This window comes from Lithobates pipiens, unplaced genomic scaffold (assembly GCF_037356315.1).
Source record: "Lithobates pipiens isolate NorthernLeopardFrog02 unplaced genomic scaffold, aLitPip1_a1.2 Scaffold_16, whole genome shotgun sequence".
Taxonomy (NCBI): Eukaryota; Metazoa; Chordata; class Amphibia; order Anura; family Ranidae; genus Lithobates; species Lithobates pipiens.
This window is the reverse complement of record NW_027507748.1, coordinates 543,047,514-543,072,043: the sequence shown is the minus strand read 5'-3', so window position 1 is coordinate 543,072,043 and position 24,530 is coordinate 543,047,514. Positions and strand designations below refer to the sequence as shown.

At 40.2% G+C, this 24,530-nt stretch overlaps 1 protein-coding gene across 1 annotated transcript in view; it reads left to right on the top strand.

Moving 5' to 3' along the window:
- The first annotated feature begins 10,606 nt into the window (after positions 1-10,606).
- Positions 10,607-24,530, top strand: part of DDN (dendrin) — a 47,318-nt gene continuing 33,394 nt past the window's right edge. The window contains exons 1-2 of the mRNA XM_077483332.1: positions 10,607-10,709; positions 23,224-23,412. Of these exons, the coding sequence (XP_077339458.1) occupies positions 23,225-23,412 (188 nt within the window). The 5' untranslated portion in view covers positions 10,607-10,709; position 23,224. The remainder of the gene's footprint in view (positions 10,710-23,223; positions 23,413-24,530) is intronic.

The window sequence follows — 24,530 nt, the reverse complement described above, 5'->3', positions numbered from 1 at the left end:
TAACCTCATTCCTTCTACTCTAATGCCGTGTACACACGACCAAACTTTCCGGCAGAAAAGGTCTAACGGAATCATTCAGTTGGATTTTCCGATTGTGTGTGGGCTTCATGGGACTTTTTTCTTCAAAAATTCAGACGGACCTAGAAATAGAACATGTTTCAAATCTGTCCAACGGAATCAATTTCTATCGGGAAAACCGTTCCCCTGTATGCTGGTCCAACGGACCAAATATGACGCAAGGGCAGCTATTGGCTACTGGCTATTGAACTTCCTTTTCTAGTCCTGTCCTACATCATCACGTTCAAAAAGAACAGACTTTGGTCCGTTCATGTGTGGGCAAGTCCGTTCGTTTGGAAGACCGTCAGACCTTTTCTGCCGGAAAGTCCGGTCATGTGTACGTGGCATAACAGGTTTGAGAGTGTGTCGGTATGAATGTAGCCTAAACCAACAGAAAGTTTAAATACATTTTTCATTAAAGCAGCAATTAACTCATTAGGCTTCATGCACACTGGGCCTGAGAGAATTAAAAAAGCCTAAAAAAGAAAATAAACGCAGCCACCACCAAGAATTGGCAAGATGCATTATAATAAATGTTTGCTTTTGGGTTTAATGCCGTGTTAAGGTTTAGGAAGTGAAGACATTGCAAATGTATGTGCATCACATTTCCTTTTGTTAAAGTAGTTTCTGTAGAAAACCAGCCTGTAGAAATTGTGAGGCCACCAAGGCAAGATTTTTTTTTTTTTTGCCATCAGGACAAACTTATTGTTTCTGAATTCTCATTCTTAAAGCATACATCTACTCTACAGCAAAACAAAAAAAATCCAATGCCTAATGCTCCTTAATAAAAAGTAGCTTTCACTGCAATAGTCATGTCCCATTCAGAGCTGTCCTAAATAAACTCACTACTCTCTCCAGCCTCTGGTCTTTCAGGCTGAGTAGCACACATCACATACCTGAAGAAGACACCTGGGAAGAAAGGAAAAGAAAAAAAATGTTTGGGAGAGTAGGGCTAGATGAGTTATGACCTTTTTAGAAAACCCTGAGTCGGGCTTTATTAATTATTCATTTTGCCCACATAAAGGTTTGCAGAACAGATCAATAAATGATCATTGTACTCATCATTGTTTACTACTGTGTGTGATCTGTGATTGGCCACTAGTGATTACATGGTGCCTGGGCCAATGATAGCACCCTGTACCATATGATAACTGTGGATCAACCATAGTATCACAATAGTAAACGGTGAGCCATGAATGAAAGCCATTTATGATAGTTCAACCGTTGCTGTTAGTAAACATCACTGTAACAAGCAAGCACAGTGTAAAAAATAAAATCCCTGATCACCCCCAACCCACCACCAAAATAAAATAGTGACAAAAAATTACAACTTCAACAAACTTGCCATGCCTTTTACAAAATACCTTGAACTGTCTACTTTCCAAAAAGGGGCCATTTGGGGGTTATTTGTACTGTCCTGGCAATTTAGAGCCTCAAGATATCAGCACATCAGGATTGATACATTTTCAAACATATATACCATAGTTTGTGTAACTTTCACACAGACTAAATAATATACACTGATTTGGGTTATTTTTATTTTTATTTTTTTTACCAAAGAAACATAGCAGACTACATTTTGACCTAAATGTATGAAAACAATTTGTTTGCAAAAATTTTTTACAGAAACTAAGAAAAACTTTTTTTTTTTTTTTAAAACTTTTCAGTATTTTTTTATTATTTGGGCAAAAAAATAAAAAAAACCCAGTGGTGATTAAATATCACCAAAAGAAAGCTTTATTTGTGTGAAAAAAGTTATATAAATCTCGCACCATCTATTAATCTAAATAACCACAATACAACAAATTGGTGTTTCAAATGTCCGCTGCACCTTTATTGGTATTAAATAAATCAAATAACTTTATTCAAATATTAATCAATGAAAGAATAAATAAATTATATTTCAAACTCTAAACTCGCTCAGTCATAGGAATCGAGCTATAAATAAATCAATTCATAAAACCAAAGTCCCCCTCTTGATCCAAGGGTGACATAACCACATAATGGTGCCAGCGACAAGGGTGGGAGGGAAGAGAAGCTCAAGCTTAAGCCGCCTCAGGGCAACTGTGAGCTGATCTGTTACACAGTTTATATAACCTCGTTATATGCTTCGTGACAAGCCCACTCTTTTTTTTTTATAATTTTTTTTTTTTTTAGACTATCCCATGTTGTGGGCTCCTTATTGTGCCCGCTATTCAGTGGCTGTGGTGTGGTTTACCAGTTTTCAACGTGTCCAGCTGTCAAATACTGTAGGCCTTATTTACCAAAGTGTTTGATTGAAAAGCTGTCTCTGTTGGCTACAGCAGCAAATTGTATTGGATCATTATGCAATTAATATTTGAATTATCCTACAGTACAATGTATTAAAAGAATTAGTAAAGAAATTAATAAATATGGCCCAAGTGGTTGCTGTGTGCCAATGTGGACAGTATCTATTTTACATATTTTGATAAATAAGCCCCCATCTTGAATGGAGTTGGCAACAGCTGACACAACAAAAATAAATGGTGCTCCAACCTGAATAGGTATGTTAGACATAAGTATATCAACAAGGAATGTCTTTATATTTATAGTATGGTTAATAATAGTGTAAAAATGTTAAAGCACAATTTTAAATATAGTCAGTACTTGGAATTTGATGTCCAACAATTACATTTATTTTACATTTTATTTTTTTATTCAACTTTACATTAAAGTTGTTTGTATTAAAAAAAAAATTAAATTTCTCATAAAATTCCAGGGACTGATGTTCTCTGACAGTAGCCAATGATCGGCACAATAAAGCACAATTTTAAATATATCTTTCCCTACCCCTCCAAATGCTGAGAAATTGTTCAACTGGGACCCCCTGTTTCAAGAGGACTGGCTAAAAATAAGATTAGCATAATAAACTATTGCCTGACAGATTTTTTTTTATTGTTTTTTATAAACTTCTGACATAACGAGGCAATCAGTACTTGGAATTTGATGTCCAACAATTACATTTATTTTACATTTTATTTTTTTATTCAACTTTACATTAAAGTTGTTTGTAGTAAAAAAAATTTATTCATTTCTCATAAGCTTCTTTAAACTTGTGTGTTTGGCAAATCATTCTAGGATCATGGCAAAAACTAGTGGCGGCACAACTGTAGCTGATGGAGCTGAATATGCTGCTTGGCTTAGAAATGACTGGGATGCAGAGGAAGTGCTAATGTCATTCTTCAAAGATATAGGCATTTGCGTAACTGGATGTTTACCAACCAAACACTACGAATGCAAATGTTTTCTGGATATTTGATTACTTGAAATGTTCACCAATAGTCAAATGATGTTCTATGTGTTATTATTTGTATCATATCTTAAAGGATAAGTATCAAACGAGAATAAGCACAATAAAAAGATACCTGGTATGTATTCAGAGACTTCAGTTACGAGTCTATCTGCACCAGCAAGTATATGAGAACAGCTGACTCTAGACTTGGAGACTGAATAGAAGCTACATATACATAAGTATTCTTCATTTCCTATGTGTCAGAGGTAAGTTATGTAGTAAAGTATATTATGTCCCAGGTATACTGAGGAAAACTGCAGCAAAGCATGTCTTTAACCACTTAAACCTCCTTAAACCTCCTTCCAGGACAATTTTCAGCTTTCAGCCCTCTCACTTTGAATGACAATTGAGCGGTCATCCAACACTGTACCCAAATCATTTTTTTTATCATTTTTTCATACAAATAGGGCTTTCTTTTGGTGGTATTTATTCGCCACTTTATTTTTTTGCGAAAAAAGAGCGAATATTTTGAAAAAAAAAGACATGTTTTACTTTCTGTTTTAAAAGAAATCCAATAAAAATCTAATTTTGTCAAAAATTTAGGCCGAAATGTACATATCTTTGGTAAAAAAAATCCTGATAAGTGTATGATAATTGGTTTGTGTGAAAGTTATCCCGCTCCTTCTGAGGGATGTTCAGGAACGTCCATTAAGAAGGAGGAAGTGCCCGCCCGGCCGTTTATGTGCAGTGACCGGGTGGGAAGTGGTTAATCACTACTGGGTTTTTGTTTTTTGCTAAACAAACAAAAAAAAGACCGAAAATTTTGAAAAAAATAAAACAGCTTGTATAATTTGTTATAAAATGTTGCAAGCAGGTAATTTTACTCCTTCAATGATGTGCGCTGATGAGGCTGCACTGATGGTCATTGATAGGCACTGATAGGCTGCACTGATAGGCACTAATGGATGGCACTGATGGGTGGCACTGATGAGTACTGATGGACACTGATAAGCTGCACTGATGGACACTGATAGGCGGCACTGATGGGTGGCACTGAAGGGCACTAATTTGGTGGCACTGATAGGTAGCACTGATAGGCAGCACTGATGAGGCACTGATTGGCAGCACTGAAAGGTGGCACTGGTGGGCACTGAAAGGCAGCACTGTTGTGCATTGGCAGGTGGCACTGGTGGGCACAGATGAAGCGGCGGTGGCTCTCTGTGTGAGGGACTGATGTCCCTCTGACAGTAGCCGGTGATCAGGTTTTTAGCGTGAGGAGGAAAAATAGCCAATTGCCGGTTTTGTTTATATCACATGATCAGCTGTCATTGGCTGACATCTGATCATGTGGTAAGTTGTCAGGATTGGCTCCTTACTCTGATCTATGATCAGCCGAGTCTCCTAGACTCACTGATCACAGAGTGTGCTGCCCACTCGATTACAGGAGGACATACATGGACACCCTCCCAGCAATTAAGGCCAGCGCTGTAGCAGTCTTTTGGCTATAGCGTGAACCGGAAGGGGTTAAGCAAGAAATTGCATTTATCTATCATCTCACAACAATAGACAAACACAATGTGCTTAAGCTGATACCACTCAAACAATTCTGATTTGTTGTGATTTTTTTTAACACACCCATTTACCATTCACGGTGCTGGAGGGATAAGTAAGTGAACCCTTGGAGTTAATAGCTGGTTGAACTGCATTTGATAGCAATGACTTCAAGCTAGAGCTTTCGTTAGCTCTGGATCAGACCTGCACAATGTTCAGGAGAAATTTTTGACCATTCCTCTTTACAAAACTGCTTCAGCTCACAAAAAATTGGTAGGATAACTGGTGTGAGCGGCTCTCTTGAGATCATTCCGCAGCATCTCTATGGTTAAGGTCAGGGTTCTGACTGGGCCACTCGAAGGGTGCATTTTCTTTTTCGAAAGCCAGTCTGTGGTGGATTTGCTTCAAAGCTTAGGGCCATTGTCCTACTGTATCACCCGATTTCTACTAAGTTTCAGCTGGCAGACAGCCACCCTGACACTATTCTGTAGAATATTTTTGTAAGCTTGGGAATTCATTTACCCTTCAACGATGGCAAGTGGTCCAGGCCCTGAGGCAGCAAAACAAGCCCTAATTAGGTTTCCTCCATCATACTTCTGTTGGGATGATGGTTTTTTTGTTTGTTTTACAATTGAAAGAGGGATGATGTTTTGATGTTGGTAAGCTTGTGCCCGTTTTGCTCTATACATAGTGCCGAGTATTCCTTTTGAACAATTCAACTTTTGTTTCATCAGTCCAGAAAACATTTTCCCAGAAGTGTTGCAGTTTGCCAAGGTGCTCTTTGGCAAACTTCAGGCAGGCAGCAATGATTTTTTCTTTTTTTTGAAGATCAGCAGCATCCTCCATGGTGTTCTGCCATGAGCAACTTCTCTGTTCAAAGACTTACCTATTGTGCAATCATGAGCATTGATGTTTGCCAGTTTTAGTGATGTCTTCAAGCCTTTAGCTATTTAAACAGAAAAAAAAAACACTGTGCTAAAGGTAACAACATTAGCATAAATGAGCTGCCAGCACATCACATATAGGATACACTATACAATTAACCACTTGCCGACCAGCTGGCGTCATTATACTGTGGCAGGTCGGCTCGTTCCTGCAAATCACAGTAGTTTTACGTTGGTCCCTTTAACAGCTACAGCAGCCCACTGCATGGCAGGGGAACTGATGCATGTGGCTGGCGGTCACAATGTCTGCTGGCCACCTGTGATTGTTCCACAAAGCCAGAATGGTGATCGCTATATAAATGTCACTGGTCCCAAAAAAGTGTCAAAGGTGTCCGATCTGTCCTCCACAATGTCACAGTCCCACTAAAAGTCTCTGATCACCACCATTACTAGTAAAAAAAAAAAAATTTTTTTTATAAAAATGCCACAAATCTATCCCCTATTTTGTAGACGCTATAACTTTTGCGGAAAGCAATCAATATGCTTATTGCAATTTTTTTTACCAAAAATATGTAGAAAAATATATATTGGCCTAAACTGATGAAGAAATTAGTTTTTTTTATAGCGCAAAAAATAAAAACCCCAAAGGTGATCAACTACCACCAAAAGAAAGCTCTATTTGTGGGGAAAAAATTATGTCAATTCTGTTTGGGTACAACCATGTCAGTTAAAGCGACGCAGTGCCGTACCGCAATTAAAGGCCTGGTCATTAAGGGGGAAAATCTTCCGTGGTTAAACAGTTAAGTAAAAAAGTGCAGTGTTTAGAACTGATGGAATCAACAAAAAATTAGATAAATAAAATAATAACGATATAATATCATATAATATATTACATATACTGTATATTATAAAATAATTATTATTTTTAAGATTTTATTTTTAATTTATTTCACCTGTTTTAAGCACTGCACTTTTTTAGAGCACGCGCTATGTGTTTTTTTCTATTTAAAATTCCTAAAGCCACAGTTGGGTTTTAAGGTCAATTATACCAAATTATGGTTTCAGTACCAGTCTAGCTTGATTGCATTGGGTTCTGCTTGGCCACAGGTGTCACTGTCAACTCACCACTGGCAAGTGTAAGAACGCAGTTTAGCTAGGCGTATTGAGTGGCATTCTTTCTCAGAACCAGCCCAGTAGGAATGTCATATTGCTGTGCATTCTGGGAGAGGGTACTTAAGATACTGACATCACTTGCTTCTGGGTTCCGGTCCAGAAGATCTTTCTGTCTGTTTGGTCTTGGAACTCCTGACCAGCCCCCAGAGTCTCGGGGCTGGCTAGCTCGAGGAAAGTAACTGGAAGGAGGATTCAAATGTGGTCTGGTGCCGTCTCATCTGAGGAGAGGCCCAGCAATTGGAGAAGCAACCAGGGAGGACTCTTCGGGAGAGGGCCACGCATAAGGCTGGCTTCTCAGAAGGGGCCTGGAGACTCAGTTGAAAGACACCAAGTGAATTTACACTCATGCGGTATCGCCGGACCGGCTGCGAGATACTTGTACCGTATGATAGTTCTCTAAATTTGCCTACGTCCTTCAGTAACATCCAAGTCTGTGGCAGGGACTTTATTCAAGTGTTCTACATGCAAGTCTGTGGCAGAGACTTTGCTTTACTTAAACACTCTATTGGCTGCTAGGCCTAGTGAGAGGAGGTCTATCCAGTAGCTGTGAGAATCCAGTTGTGAATGGTAATTCTCTGGATTTCTATAGTGAGAGACTTCCTATCTTTTGCAGTTCCAAAAGTACCTGAAATTCCTACCCAACCCTCTATCCTTTATTGAGAGGCTGTTCTATCTACTTGTTGTCAAATAAATATCCCAAAAGTGGATCCAGTGTCAGTTTCTGCAGTTCTTTGGGCCATCTACCTCGGGAAACCCCTAGATGTACAAGAGGTCAAGAATGTAAAGGTAAGCCCAATAAAACCAGCCGCTCCTTCGGGGGTCAGTGCTACACTTTTTGTGCTTTCCTCCAGTTAGTTTGCAGTCATGTCTCTTTGTTCTTGATTTTCATATTGAAAAACTGCCTTCCTGAACCTTATTCCCTTGATGTATTTAAAGTTTTCAATAATGTCTCCCCTTTCCCTTCTTTACTCCAGACTGTACATATTAATTTCCCAAAGTCGCTCTCAATATGTTTTATCTCCCAGACCTTTCACCATTTTTTTTCACCCGTCTCTGGACTCGTTCTATTTTATCATTATCTTTCTGTAAGTGAGGTCTCCAGAACTGGACACAGTATTCTCAATGACGACTCACTAAAGATCTATATAGAGGAATCAGAACCTCCTTTTATTCCTGCTGGCAGTGTTGCCAACCTACCAGATTGAAATTTACTGACACGACACCCAAAATTTACTGGAACAGTCAAGTTTTTATTGGCATATTTAAAAGTTACAAAATGACAGTTTTAATTGCAAATTTCACTATTTAGGCTACAAACAAGTACAATATGCAATTAGCAAAGTGACTTAGAGCCGGTTCACACAGGGGCGACACGACTTCCAGGACGACTTTGTGAGGCAACTTGGAGACGACTTGAACACGACTTAGACACGACCTGGGGCGACTTACAACATGACTTTAAGTCGCCCCAGGCCAGGCGACTCTTGCCATGGCCAATCAGAGAATGAGCTCTGAAGGGGGAACTCCACGCCAAATTTTAAAAAAAAATGGCATGGGTTCCCCCTCCGACGAGAGCATACCAGGCCCTTAGGTCTGGTATGCATTCTAAGGGGAACCCCCTACGCCGAAAAAAACGGCGTGGGGGTCCCCCCCAGATCTATACCAGACCCTTATCCGAGCACGCTACCCGGCCGGCCAGGAAAGGGGGTGGGGACGAGCGAGCGCCCCCCCTCCTGAGCCGTACCAGGCCGCGTGCCCTCAACATGGGGGGTGCCTTGGGGAAGGGGGGCCACACGGCCCCCCCCCTCCCCAAAGCACCTTGTCCCCATGTTGATGAGGACCAGGGCCTCTTCCCGACAACCCTGGCCGTTGGTTGTCGGGGTCTGCGGGTGGGGGGCTTATCGGAATCCAGGAGCCCCCTTTAATAAGGGGGCCCCCAGATCCAAGCCCCTCACCCTATGTGAATGAGTATGGGGTACAATGATCCCTACCCATTCACCTGTGGAAAAAAAATGTACAAAAAAACACAACACACAAGGGTTAAAATAGTTTATTACACAGCTCCGGGGGTCTTCCGTCTTCGGGGGTCTTCTCACCGGACTCCTCCGCTATCTTCTGCTCTTTTTCTAGCTCTTTCACTAGCGGAGGAGCCCGGCTTTCTTCTTCGCCGCCGCCCTCTTCTTCCGACTTCGGGGGTCTTGTCCCCCTCTTCGGTTCTTCTTGCCGGGCCACCGCGCCTTCTTCTAGCTCTTTTACAAGCGGTGGCCCGGTCTTCTGTCGCCGCTGCCGCCGTCTTCTGTTCTTCTCTTCAGGAGATGTTGCCTCGTCGCTGTCTCCGCTCACTATGACAGAACACGCGGCATGCGGCGACTTATATAGGGACATCACCCAGCATTCTACTTGTTTAAAGTGGTTGTAAACCCTTACAAACCACTTTGACCTACAGGTAAGCCTAGACTAAGGCTTACCTGTAGGTCCAAGAAGTATCTCCTAAACCTACACAGTTTAGGAGATATTTTCAAAAAGACAGGCACCGCTGTCTATGGCGCATGCGTGGTAGACAGCAGCACGCAGACGCACTGAGCATCCCGCTGCTAACGGCGATATACCGTTAGTGGCGGCTCCCATGCGCATGCGTGGGAGTGACGTCATCACTGTTCCGGCCAATCACAGCGCCGGAGCCACGATACACGGAAAGAAGATGGACACTATGTGGAAGAGGGGACAGCGGGGACATCGCTGGCTCCTGTGTCAGTTAAGTGACACATAATGGGCTACTATGCGATGCATAGTAGCCCATTATGCTTTTCCTTTACAGGGAAACAAAGAGGAAGTAAACCCGTAAGGGTTTACTTCCTCTTTGAGTGCCAGTGTTTGTCAACTCTCATATGTCTTATCTTTCCAAATGCTGTGTTCTAACTTTGTATTTGGCAGGTCGGGACTGCAGCAGGTTGCTTTGTGGATTTCATGATCTGCACACTGTATCTGGTCCCAAATGCTGTCCTTGCTAAAACAGGTAAAAATATGTGTTTCCTGCTGAAATCAAAAGAGAACATGGGGGGGGGGGATATTTACGAAAGGCAAATTCACATTGGACTGCAAGTGCACTTGGAAGTGCAGTCGCTCTAAATCTAAGGGGTAGATCTGAATTGAGTGGAAGCTCTGCTGATTTTAGCAGCCAATCATGTGCAGGCTAAAATGCAGTTTTTTATTTTCCTTGCATGTCCCCCTCAGATCTACAGCGACTTTACTTCCAAGTGCACTTGCAGCACAAAGTGGATTTTCCATTAGTAAAAAAAACCCCAAGGTCTCTTGCTATTACTACCAAGAACTGCTCTACTCATTTAAACATTGTGAGCAGAACCATGTATATTTTTACTATATACAATTGTGGCTAACTGGTGTACAGCTAAGAGACAACTAAAAAACAGACACACCATAGGAGGAGCTGAAGCTGCAATCTAGAGTAATTAATGTGTAAAGTGCAAAAAAAATACCAATGCCAAGCCTAATTTCTCCTCTGTTCTATTGTATCTGTTGGGGAGTTGTTTTCTCTGTTGTGTTGGAGTACAGGCCAGCAGAAATCTGCTGACTATGGGCACCTCTTGTGCTGTTAAATCCCTGTTTATTCAGCTCGGTGCATTTTGAAAAAAAAAAAAAGCAAAAACGTCTTTTGCTGAGCAGCAGCAACCAAGTGACATCCCCCAGAATAGGATGCAGAACAGCAGGGAGTTGTGAGGATAGTTCAATATTGGGGTCGTGTGCTGTAAGAGGCCAAAGCCAGTGCACAGGTGAGTGTAAATAGAAAGTATTCAATGCCATCATGCAACATCTAATGCTTGCATTCCTTTCTAGTATCACACTTACTATAAATTATTCATACTGTACATATAATCAGTTGTAAGGAAATTGATAGGAATACCTACATATTTAGAAAAATGTTTTTTTTTAATTCTCTTATTTCCCCCAATACTTATTATATATTCAACATCGTGTATGCAGGATTGCTTTGAATGTTATATTCATTTAGAAAGCAACACCAGCATATTAATTTCATTATGATATACCCTTTACTCTAAGTTTCACAGGAGCCTGAAGGTTAAATTCAGCCCCCTGTCCTAGTGTAAATGCATGTACAGTGCCTTGCAAAACTATTCACCCCCCCCCCTTGGCATTTTTCATGTTTTGTTGCATTACAACCTGGAATTAACATGGATTGTTTGAGGATTTGCATCATTTAATTTACAGAACATGAACACAACTTTGAAGATGTTTTTTATTTTTATTTTGAAGCAAACAACAAATAGGACAAAATAACAGAAAAAGTAAATGTGTATAACTATTCACCCCCCCCCCTAAAGTCAATACTTTGTAGAGCCACCTTTTGTGGCTATCACAGCTCCAAGTCGCTTTGGATAAGTCAGCAATCTTTAAGTCGGACCACAGATTTTCTATTGGATTGAGGTCTGGGCTTTGACTAGGTCATTCCAACACATTTACATGTTGCCCCTTAAAACACTCAAGTGTTGCTTTAGCAGTGTGTTTGGGGCCATTGTCCTGCTGGAAGGTGAATCTCCATCCTAGCCTCAAATCACACACAGAATATACAGGTTTTGCTCAAGAATATTCCTGCATTTGGCACCATCCATCTTTCCCTCAACTGTGACCAGTTTCCAAGTCCCGACTGTTGAAAAACATCCCCCCAGCATGATGCTGCCACCACCATGTTTCACTGGGGGGATGGTGTTCTTTGGATGATGTGATGTGATGGGTTTGCACCAGACATAGCATTTTCTTTGATGGCCAAAAACTTCAGTCTTATCAGACCAGAGCACCTTCTTCCAAACATTTTGGGAGTCTCCCACGTGCCTTTTCGAAACTCAAAACGTGCCATTTTGTTTTTTGTTGAAAGTAATGGCTTTCTTCTGGGCACTCTGCCATAAAGCCCAGCTCTATGGAGCGTACAGCTTATTGACGTCCTATGTACAGATATTCCAGTCTCTGCTGTGGAACTTTGTAGTTCCTCCAGGGTTGCCTTATGTCTCTGTGCTGCTTCTCTAATTAATGCCCTCTTTGCCCGGTCCATGGTCCATTTGGTGTGTGCCCGTCTCTTGGAAGGTTTGCTGTTGTGCCATGTTCTTTCCATTTGATTATGATAGATTTGATAGTGTTCCTAGGGATCATCAAAGATTTGGATATTTTTTTATAGCCCAACCCTGACTTGTACTTAACAACAACATTGTCCCTTACTTGTTTGGAGAGTTCCTTGGTCTTCATGGTAGTGTTTGGTTAGTGTTGCCTCTTGCTTAGGTGTTGCAGCCTCTGGGGCCTTTCAAAAAGCTGTTTATATGTAATGACAGGTCATGTGATACTTAGATTGCACACAGGTGAACATCATTTCACTAATTATGTGACTTCTGAAGGTAATTGGTTGTACCAGAGCTTTTTATGGGCTTCATAACAAAGGGGGTGAATACATACGCACATGCCAATTATCAGTTTTTTATTTCTGAAAAATTGTTTTATGTATGTATTTTTCTAATTTTACTTCACCAACTTAGACTATTGTGTTCTGATCCATTACATATAATTCAGATTAAAAAAATTTAAAGAAAAGCCGGAATGTAACAAACTAGGTAAAAAGCCAAGGGGGTGAATACTTTTGCAAGGCACTGTAGTTTCCAGATATATACACAGGTACTGTCATTTTATGGTTTTAGTTAAACAACACATTTCTTTTTTTGCTTTTTTTCAAGAATAAAAATTTAATTTTCATTTCATTTAGAACAAACTACTGATTCTTCTTCTACCTGTGACACAAACAAAAATTTGAAGTGGAATTAGTTACCTGCCTGCTCATTGGACACTTAATGTGTATGTAAAGCCAAAACCTTTTAGTGTAGAAGAATGATATGACTGGGGAGTTGGGAAGATTTCCCTCCACCTATTGTTCCAAGAACTAAAAGGCAATCTCTCCAAAGAAAAAGGAAATTTAGACTTTTAGAATGTTGTCTTTGAAACAGGCTTCCCCATTGGAGGATCTTCCAAACCTTTAGTTGCTGTGTGACAACTCAAAATTTTTGGATTTCCCATGACTTTTTGAAGTGGAGAAAATAGTCACCAGGACCTATAGAGAGGGTCAATCTCCCAGTGGGGACACAGACAGGAATATGAACCTGACAGGGGTTCCATTCTTTTCTTACTCTATCCTAAACAAATATGTTTTTGGGCTTCACATACAGTTTGCTTAATATTTTTACCATGCTTATTCAATATTCAGTGAGCAGACTAATAGTAGATAGTAGCAATCTACAAATGTTAATATGAAGATGGTGATGTCACCTTGACTGGCTGTGATGTGTGTCAGAGGTACATGAATCTCAAAATGTGCTAAATTAAATTGCAAATGCTTTAGAAGGTAAAGGGTACACTAGTATAATTTCCAACTATATACATAGGCGTGTGCACTTGGGGTGCCAGGTGTGCCTGGGCACACCCTAATCACCCTGTACTCTGCAGATTCCCCTTGCTGCCTGGCTGCAGAGAAAGGGACTGAGGAATCTCTGTCCTCAGTCCTTTTCTCTGTCTCAAAAGTGAGACATCAGGGGTTTGTTTAGACCCCTGGCATTTCACAAAAGCTCCTAGAAACACTATAAAAAAATAATAATAATAATAAAAATAATTATAAAAAAAAATAAAATAAAATAAAAATAAACTACTACTGACCACCAATACCTGTCCTACTGACATGTCCAGTGCTCTACTGACACTGTCCAATATATATATATATATATATATATATATATATATATATATGTAAAATACACATGCATGGTGTGTTTGAGCTTTGGGGTTCACACCCTAATGCAATAGGCTGAGCACACCTATGACTATATATCAAGTTGTTTGTGTGGAGCACCACAATAATCTTTTGTGTTTAATGTATATTATCTATGACATTATCTAAAGCCCACCTTCCGAGCACAGCACACAAAAAAACAGCAGCAGGGCCTCTCACACTGCAAGGGTAAAATAATAATTAATCATAGGAGGTAGAACAAGAGGCTGCAATACTTACCTGACACTGCTGCAGAAAGCTATGGCACTGTTCAAACTTCAAGGGCTGAATACTGGTAACATTTAAGTGGTTGCAAAAGAGGCTCTGTTACTTACCTGACTCCCCGCTCCAGCACTCTCCACTAATTCATGAAGCTCTGGTCTGTGGATGGAGCCTTTGAATTAGCCGGGGTAATAACCCTATATGAGGTGTAGGCAGTAGTGCAACCACAGCCTGGAGCAGCTTACAGAGGATGCCGCTGTCAGCGTTGCCAACCACCTGCAGCATTTTTTACTGACAAAACATGGGGAATTTTCCTGACAGAGCAAATTTTTTACTGACATCCTGAAAAATGACAGAACAAAAAAAAAAGAAAAAGAAAAAGGCAATTGATATTTAAACAGTATAAACACGATATGGAAACACTGACAATACACATAACAAGTGATTTGGCTGGTTTACACTTACAAAAGTCAACACAACATGACAAATGATCTGCCCCTGATATTTACAGGCAGTTGTAAAAGTCACAGATTTTTACAAACTGTCAGTAAATTTATTGACAATTGGCAACCCTAGCTGCTGTTGATCGGTTGCATGGATCCAAGGCCTCTTCTGAACCCCCCCCCCCCCAACTTATTGAGCCTTTACGCTTGCAATGTGGAGGGTCCCAATGCAAGGGATGTTTGTCTTTATTTAGTGAATGAGGGTTACAGCATCTGACAGAGAACAGTGCAGTGGTGACAGTGTCATCAGAAGATATAGTAATATTGCATGCTACATAGTTAGTAAGGTTGAATAAAGACACCAGTCCATCCAGTTCAACCTGAGTGAGTGTCTACAGTTGTCCCTATCCCTGTACATCGCACACTCATTTCGGTCCCTACGCTCAAGGAGCCCACAATCCAAGGTCTCCATCTCATATTCATATACTAGGGCCAATTTTGGACCACTTAGGGTAGCGTTAAATGCAAAGATTTTTTTGTTGTTTTTTTTCCAAAAATAAAAATAGGTTTATTCTTACCTGCTCTGTGCAATGGAATTGTACAAGGCGGCCCCGAAAACTCCTCTTTTCGGGTTCCCCAGCCGGTGCTTCTGGATCCCCCCCCTCCACCAGTGCCCCATAGAAAGCCATTTTCTACGGAGGCACTTGTGTGGGTTATCTCCCAAATCCTGCTGTCTGTGTCTATTGACACAGATAGCGGGACTCAGCCACACCCCGTTCGCTCATCACTGGCTTTGATTGACAGCAGCAGGAGCCAATGGCCTTAGCAATGCCAGTGAGACCAGGAAATGAGGGTAAAGAAGAGCTGCAGATATACACAGTGCTGGATCAAATGAGGGCTTAGGTAAGTAAAAGGGAGGGGGGTGAGGGGGGATGCTGATGCCTAACATTTTTTACACGAATGAAAAAGAATGCATTAGGGTAAAAAAATATTTCGACTTTAGAATCACTTGAAGCCAAACTCCAGCTATCACGTTCTAAGCAGTTATAGCAAAAAAATCTTTTCCTTCCGAAATAAAGATTTTGCATGAATAAATAAAAGCTGATCATTTTTAATCAATCAACCCTGCCAATGTTAAATGGTTTGTTTCATCCATGTAAACTGATACATTCTGCTGGAGAGCTGGGGTTTTGAAAATAAAACAACAGACTTGCTTGCTGCATCACCAGATGAAAATAGAAGAAAGAAAGAAATCCCAAAAAAAGCAAACTAATAAAACTATCACACCTAAGAATTGGTAAGCTGATATATAATAAATGTTTGCTTTTGGGTCTAACATGTTACTAAACCTACAACAGTAAAATCAGTCTGTATACTGTATGTAGTAAAACATGCTTGTTACACTCAATGTGGAACCTAAGGGGTTAATCCTCTGCATTGTGTAAAAAGGCTGTTTGATCCTGTCTTCTCTGATGCTCCCCTTCTTTTATAGCCCCCAATCCATCTGCTGATAGTGTTACCGGCCTCAAAATGTGAATTAAGAGAGCCGATGATTGTAGACGCGATGAGATAAGGTGATCAGCTTGGCGTGGACTGCAAAAAATAACACAAACAGCATAAGATATGACCACTGACTTTATGGCTGGAAGTAGTTTCATTTTTACATAACAATACATCTTTTACATTTTTATAGTCACGTTTATAACCATTAACCATATATAATACTGATTTTAACTACAGTATTTTAAAACGTAGTTACAACAATGAACATTACTATATTTTAATAACATATATATCCCTGTTATTCAGTGTTATAGATAATTATCTTTATCTCTCTGGTACACTTTAAGTGTGCAATAATCATACTGGCAATGCATTGCTTTAATACAAATATTATCATGGTAGTACTCTTTTTTAACCACTAGATGGTGCACATTGCATGTCTGTATGACACAATGCATAAGCTTTACATACAACACTAATACAATAGATTTTTTTTATATTAATAACAGAAATCATGTGCTTTTATAATCTATGCAATTTTCAATAAATCAGGTTTAAATATACCTATTTAGAACGGTTTAGTGCTTATAATAGACATTTGTTCTGACTAATGCAATATTTTCATGTTTTATGCCCTTTTCACTTGTTTCTCACACATGCTGTTCTAAACTTCTGATTACAGCAAAACTATAGCATAAAATCTGCTGAGACTTTTTCTGCATCTGCTCAAGATGTTTAGGAATCTTTCTATCACAGGTTAATACAGATTAGGAACAATTTAGAGTACATACCTGCAAAGAATCACACAAACAGCATGAGATATGACCACTGACTTTATGGCTGGAAGTAGTTTAATTTCCAGTCACATGGTGTGTGGCCTTATATAGACTCTGTTTGTGTACCTTCTCTGCCATCTACTGGTTATTAATAGAATAGAAGGGAGATGTTTAGAAATAAAATAAAATAAATGAATATGTACTTTGGGGTGTCTGTTTTGTGACCATATAAACCCCAGTCCGTCACAATAGCACAGCAGAGCCCTAGGAGGCACTCTGCTTGAATTTGTTTTACTAAGCAGTGATATGATCAACAATTCTAAATACATAAGTGGTCCATATAGTGAACTTAGTGTTGATTTATTCACTTTAAGGTCATAACAGAGGACAAGGGGGCACTCTTTCCATCTAGAGTAAAAAAGATTTAATCTTCACATAAGGTTTCTTCAGTCAGAGCTGTGAAAATGTGGAATAGAGTCCCTCAAGAGCTGGTTCTGGCAAGCTCAGTAGCTTGCTTGAAAAAAAAAAAGCCTGGATCCTTTCCTAAATGTACATAATATATAATAAAATAACTGGGTACTAACTTTTATTGGTAAGGTTAAACCAGGGTATATCTGATTGCCTCATGGGGGATCAGGAAGGAATTTTTTCTCCTGCTGGAGCAAATTGGATCATGCTTTGCTTGTGTTTTTCGCCTCCTCTGGATCAACTGTGGGTTTAGGATTGTGTATATGGGATTGTATGATCCCAACCCCCTTTTATTAGTTGGGCTGGATGGACTTGTATCTTTTTTCAACCTGACTAATTATGTAACTCTATGTAGCTCAGTTTGGTGTGTTTTCTTAGAGAGTATTTTTTTTTTGGGGGGGGGGGGGGTGCATGTGATCAGCAAAGGGCCAATCAGCACTGCCCAGACAGAGGTTCAGGGGTCATGCAGCCTCATAGGACAGTCAGAGTAGAATGAAAACTCCTCCTACAAACTTTAACAAGACACTGATAGAAGTCACAAGACTGCTATATACTGCTGATGAAAAAAAAAGGGATTTAGCATTTTATATTTACTAAAATGATTGCATTTCCATGTTCTGTGGGAGACCAGATATAGTGAATGCAGGGTCCTGGGTTTAGTAACACTTTAATACTGCTTTCACTCTGCTCCTAAAGCTGGGGTTTTCATTGTAAAAAATAGATCTTTTCATTTTATTTATGAACTGGACAATTACCATTATCATTACTCATCCATTGATAGGGTAATACCCGAAGACTCACAAATTTATAGATATTTTACGTTGTTTTTCTCTGCTGTTGCCAGTGAATGACAATACTTGTTACAAAGTGATCATGTTATTAGTGTACGTTGAGAAGTGGAGTTCTGTTGATTTTAGCGAAGTAATAAAGACTTGTTTAGATTGTTTGCATTCTGCATATCACAGCAGTTATTAGGATTCCTTAGCCTGGAGGAGGATAGAAGTACAAGCGTAACCTCAGTAAATTTGAATGGCTTTGTGCGCACAACTTTGCCATTCCTGGAACTGGCAAACTGATGAGGTGAGTAAAGAGCTCATGCCTATTTTGTCTCTGCATTCTACCAATGTATTATTTGTATTCAGGTAGGTCATTGGGTGTTTGGGTGTTCGCTGCTAGGTATATGCCCTCTGAAATGAATATATTTACACTGTATTTAAATCTGATGTATGCAAGAAAACTCAGCTTACTTCTATCAGCAGGTAATTTAATAACATGTAATGTTATGGAGGTGATGTACATGTTTGTGCAATTCTGATAGTAGCTTCTAAGATGCACCCCTATTTACTGTATGAGAATTGGGACATTAGAAGGCAAAAACAGAAAGCCAAGCTCTTTCCCTTCTAAGATCTATTGGATAATTTGCACTTCATGTCAGGTCAACACCTGTCTTTGTTATGGCACAATGATCCCCGTGTTATAGTGTAATTTTAATATATGCTATTATTTTTTGTATTGTATTTGTATGTATTCACATTTTTTCCACCATACATTGAAAGAAGGTTTTTTTAAAAATGCTTAGCCACATACGAGTGTTTTCAGGAAAACAAAAACATTTATATTGGTAATAGAATTGCTGTTCATATTGTATGTACTGTATGCCTCAGGGGTGTCCAACCTGCGGCCCAGGATGGGTAGGAATGCACAATATCAAAACGTACTTAAAAATTTTAGAATTTTTGTTTTTTTGGGGGGGAATTTTCTGTAAAAATGCGTTTACACTTAGTGAACACATGCTGCAGAAGGACATTTGACAGTATCTCTTTACTGGACTTTTGTAAATTTGATCTTCCCCCCTCAAAAAATCTCCCACTCTTCACAATCACGCCTTATTTATGTCATCAGTTTTCAGTAGCACCTACAGTATCTCATAAAGTGAGTACACCTCATTTTTGTAAATATTTTATTCTATCTTTTCATGTGACAACACTGGAGAAATTACACACTGCTGCAATGCTGCAATGTAAAGTAGTGAGTGTACAGCTTGTATAACAGTGTAAATTTGCTGTCCCCACAAAATAACTCAACACACAGCCATTAATGTCTAAACTGCTGGCAACAAAAGTAATTACACCCCTAAGTGAAAATATCCTAATTGGGCCCAATTAGCCATTTTCCCTCCCCGGTGTCATGTGACTCGTAATGCTGTGTACACTCAATCGGACATTCCGACAACAAAACCGTGGATTTTTTTCCGACGGATGTCGGCTCAAACTTGTCTTGCATACACACGGTCACACAAATGTTGTCGGAAATTCCGAACATCAAGAACGCAGTGACGTACAACACGTAAAATGAGCCGAGAAAAGTGAAGTTCAATAGCCAGTGCTGCTCTTCTGCTTGATTCCGAGCATGCGTGGAATTTTGTGCGGTGGAATTGTGTACACACGCTCGGAAATTTCAGACAACAAGTTTTATTGTCGGAAAATTTGAGAACCATCTCTCAAACCTTTGTTGTTGGAAATTCCAACAGAAAATGTCCAATGGAGCATACACACAGTCAGATTTTCCGACAACAAGCTCACATTAAACATTTGTTGTCTGAAATTCCAACCGTGTGTACGCGGCATAAGTGTTACATGGTCTCAGGTGTGAATGGGGAACAGGTGTGTTAAATGTGGTGTTATCGCTCTCACACTCTCATACTGGTCACTGGAAGTTCAACATGGCACTTCATGGCAAAGAACTCTCTGAGGATCTGAAAAAAATAACAGGACAGGTTCCACTCAGAACAGGCCTCACCATGGTCGACCAAGGAAGTTGAATGCACATGCTCAGCGTCATTTCCAGAGGTTGTCTTTGGGAAATAGACATATGAGTGCTGCCAGCATTGCTGCAGAGGTTGAAGGGGTGGGGGATCAGCCTGTCACTGCTCAGACCATACGCCGCACACAGCATCAAATTGGTCTGCATGGCTGTCATCCCAGAAGGAGACCTCTTCTAAAGATGATGCACAAGATAGCTCGCAAACAGTTTGCTGAAGACAAGCAGACTAAGGACATGGATTACTGGAACCATGTCCTGTGGTCTGATGAGACCAAGACAAACTTGTTTGGTTTGGATGGTGTCAAGCGTGTGGCGGCAACCAGGTGAGGAGTGCAAAGACAATTGTGTCTTGCCTACAGTCAAGCATGGTGGTGAGCGTGTCATGGTCTGGGGCTGCATGAGTGCTCCTGGCACTGGAGAGCTACAGTTCAAGTTGAAGCTCTGGTGAACTCCATGCTCAAGAGGGTTAAGGCAGTGTTGGAAAATAATGATGGCCACACAAAATATTGACACTTTGGACATTTTCACTTAGGGGTGTACTCACTTTTGTTGCCAGCGGTTTAGACATTAATGGCTGTGTGTTGAGTTATTTTGAGGGGAAAGCAAACGTACACTGTTATATAAGCTGTACATTCACTACTGTACATTGTAGCAAAGTGTCATTTTATTAGTGTTGTCACATGAAAAGTTATAATAAAATATTTACAAAAATGTGAGGGGTGCGTGTACTCACTTTTGTGAGATACTGTGTATTTGTGAGCAACTATTTTCAAGAATGAAGCACACAAAGGTAAAACTTAGAACTAAAATATCTGATAAACACCTTGTGTATTCATTGAGAATTTCTTCTACATCCATCAAACCAGATATCAAAAACAGTGTTAAATATTGCACTAGTTTTATGTTACCCTCTTAGTTTTATAATAAAATATATTACAAAAAAAAAAGTTTTATTCCTCGGGTAGGTACATTATCTATATCAGTGATCATTAACGTGTGGTCTGTCTTGCTTTTTCTGCTCATCAGCTATCCTTATTAGTAGTGTATTTTATGTGTGGCCCAGGACAATTCCTCTTCTTACAATGTGGCCCAAAAAGGTCAAAAGTTGAACACCCCTGGTATACCCTTTAAAGAAAAAACGAAAAAACACACCTCTATGTAAAAGTGCTTACTAAATTCCACCATTAATCCAGGTCCAAAAATGTTCTAGAGCAGGAATATGCAATTAGCGGACCTCCAGCTGTTGCAAAACTACAATTCCCATGAGGCATAGCAAGACCCTTAGAGCCACAAGCATGACAGCCAGAGGCAGAGGCATGATGGGACTTGTAGTTTAGCAACAGCTGGAGGTCCGCTAATTGCATATCCCTGCTCTAGGGAGTGACATGCTTTCTCATCAGACCAGTGCTGTTTTGGTACTGGTGATACAACTCATGGGAAGGTACAGAGAACTCTCCCTGCAAAAGGAATACTGTTTTGGAATGCCACTAATAATTTCCTGCCGGGAATGCTCTTGTTTGGCTGCCTCTGGCTTCAGTACCTCCTAAATCGGTGATCTGGAACAAGCACGCCGATTAGAAAGTTGTTGGAATAAAGTTGAAAACCCCTGTCTGGGTACTAGACCTAGAAAGTACAGAAGCCATTTTATTAGCATAACAACCAGGCACCTGCCATTTTCTGCAGGAAAAGTTAGCACTGATAGCCTTCATCTACAGGTTTCCATTTTCATTCCAGGATGACATTTTAGTTATTGTGAACATCATTTCACCATAAACCAGCCACCACCAGGTGCTCCTCGCAAGATTTCAGACAGAGGAGTGAAACAATCTATTAGAAGAGTTGTCCAAGAGCCAATGACCACTTGTGGAGAGCTTCAAAAAGACCTGAAATTAGCAGGTACAATTGTTTCAAAGAAAACAATAGATAATGCACTCAACGGCAATGGCCTGTATGCACCTTCACCACGCAAGACTCCATTGCTGAAGAAAAAGCATGTTGATGCTCATTTAAAGTTTTCTGCACAACATTTAGACAAGCCTGTGAAATATTGGGAGAATATAGTTTGATCAGATGAGACCAAAATTGAACTATTTGGATGCCATAAAAAAACCATGTTTGGAGGTCAAATGGCACTGCACATTACCCCAAAAACACCATACCAGCAGTGAAATTGATGTGGGGCTGTTTTTCAGCATGCATACTGGCAAATGTCATGTCAGTGAAAGAAGGATGAATAGAAAAATGTACCAAGACATTCTTGATAAAAATCTGCTGCCATCTACATCTACCAGGACGATAAAGATGAAACAAGAGTGGACATTTCAGCAAGACAATGATGCCAAACACAAAGTCAAGGAAACGCTAAATTGGTTTCACGGAAAAAAAATAAAGCTCCTAGAATGGCCCAGCCAATCACCTGACGAATCCAATAGGAAATGGAAGGAACTAAAAGTCAGAGTTCATAGAAGAGGCCCACAGAACCTTCAAGATTTGAAGACTGGTTGTGTGGAAGAATTGGAATCTTGAAGCTGTCATTACCAACAAAGGATTTTGTACAAAGTATTAAAGAGGAAGTAAACCCTGATGAGTTTACTTCCTCTTTGATTCCCTGCAAAGGTAAAGTATAATGGACTACTATGCATCGCATAGTAGTCCATTATGTGTCACTTACCTGACACAGGAGCCAGCGAAATCACCGCTGTCCCCTGTAGTCCGGCGCATCCATCTTCTCGGTGGGTCTCACTGCTCCATCGATGTCATTCGATGAAGCCGCGATGACGTCACTCCCGCGCATGCGCACGGGAGCCACCACTCGCGGCATATCGCTGTTGACAGCGGTGCCTGTCTTTTGCCAAATATCTCCTAAACCGTGTAGGTTTAGGAGATATTTCTTAGACCTACAGGTAAGCCTTAATCTAGGCTTACCTGTAGGTCAAAGTGGTTTGTAAGGGTTTACAACCACTTTAAATAAATTCAATACTTTTTCCCTGTGTCATTCCATTTTATTACACATAACTTCATTTCTGAACTTATTTCTTTTGGTTTCTTTGTATGTAGGGATTGTATAGGTTTTTACTGACGTGGTGGAAATTTCATGTCAATAGCACCTTTAGAAATATATTTACCAAGATAAATGGTGGCATGTACAATTCTTATTTCACCTGCTGTATATAAATATGTATATACAGTATATATTTACACTTACCATATAGGTTTCTTTTATTTTTCCTAGGATGGATAGTCGCAGGTGGATGGACGTGGATGGTTCTTGGGTGTACAGCACAAACCCCAGGAGGCAGCCAGACAGTCACCTGAGATATAGCACTTTACCTGGCAGAAGCAATGATGTATACAGAGGAGTCCCAGACATGTACAGACGCCCGTCAGATAGCAGAGGAAAATATGGCACCATCCCTGGCAGGTAAGTCTCATAAAAAGTTACTATAAGCTTAATTTACAAAACTAACACACCAGAATAAGGCTACTGATTTTAAAAAAAAATTACAGTTAATTTCTGTTTAGTTAAATTAGATAAATAAAGTTAGGATGAGGGAACAAGTAGAGGGGTCTTGTCTTAATCACTCCAATACCAATTTTCAGCTTTCAGCGCTGTCTGGCTTTAAATTATATTTTTTTGGTGTATTTAATCTGCATTGTTTGATCAACTTCTGATGAAGGGACCGGTTTAACAGCTGTAGTACCCTGATTTACCTGACAGGTATAGTTGCCTTGGCTAATTGCTAGGGATCAATTGATTTCACATTGAAGTCTGGAATTGCTGCAATTCTCTCTTCTGTTGCTTGGTGGCCAGGTACCTTGCAACATTAGATAAGACAAGGGCAGTGCAAGGACAGATTAGGGGTATATGTGAAAAATTGGTAAACTTCAGCAGGTGTCAAGCCAGGGACCCAGCCAGCGGAGGTGATGCTTGAGGACTATCTTGAGTGACAAGCTGGGGACCCAGCAGGGAAGCGGGGGTGACACTTAAGGAAGATACTCAGTAAGAAGTTTGGAAGAGCTTGGGAGATTCAGTGGCAGTGGATCAGCAAGTCTAATGAGAGAGACTGGGAGCTCAGTGGAGTGAGGATCTACAAGAGGAGATTGTAGAGATTGTAGAGAAAGTACAGAAGTTACAACTTGTGTTAGAAACTGTTATAAGACTGTGCCATAGGAGACAATGATCCTACACATGCAGATGTGGTGTCCTGCTGGATGCTTCTCCCTGTGTGGCTGTCTATCTATAGAAGTCTTGGAGTCTGCTAATTAAAGTGGAAGTAAACCCTTCTATCGTTTTCAGTCAAGGAAGCTGCCATCTTGGCCTCTAATAATTCTTCAACTGCCATAATGCTGCACATGTGATCAGTTATGAAACCAGCCATTGGATGGTTTCAAAGTTTGGTTGAGAGCACAACCAATGTGAAAGTTAGCATTTCCGGCATGCCGGGAATGTAAGTGTTTTTTGAAACTGGGTTTACTACCGCTTTAACAGTGCAACTACCTAAAGGTGTCCTGGCTCTAAACCCATTCTCCCACAGTTCT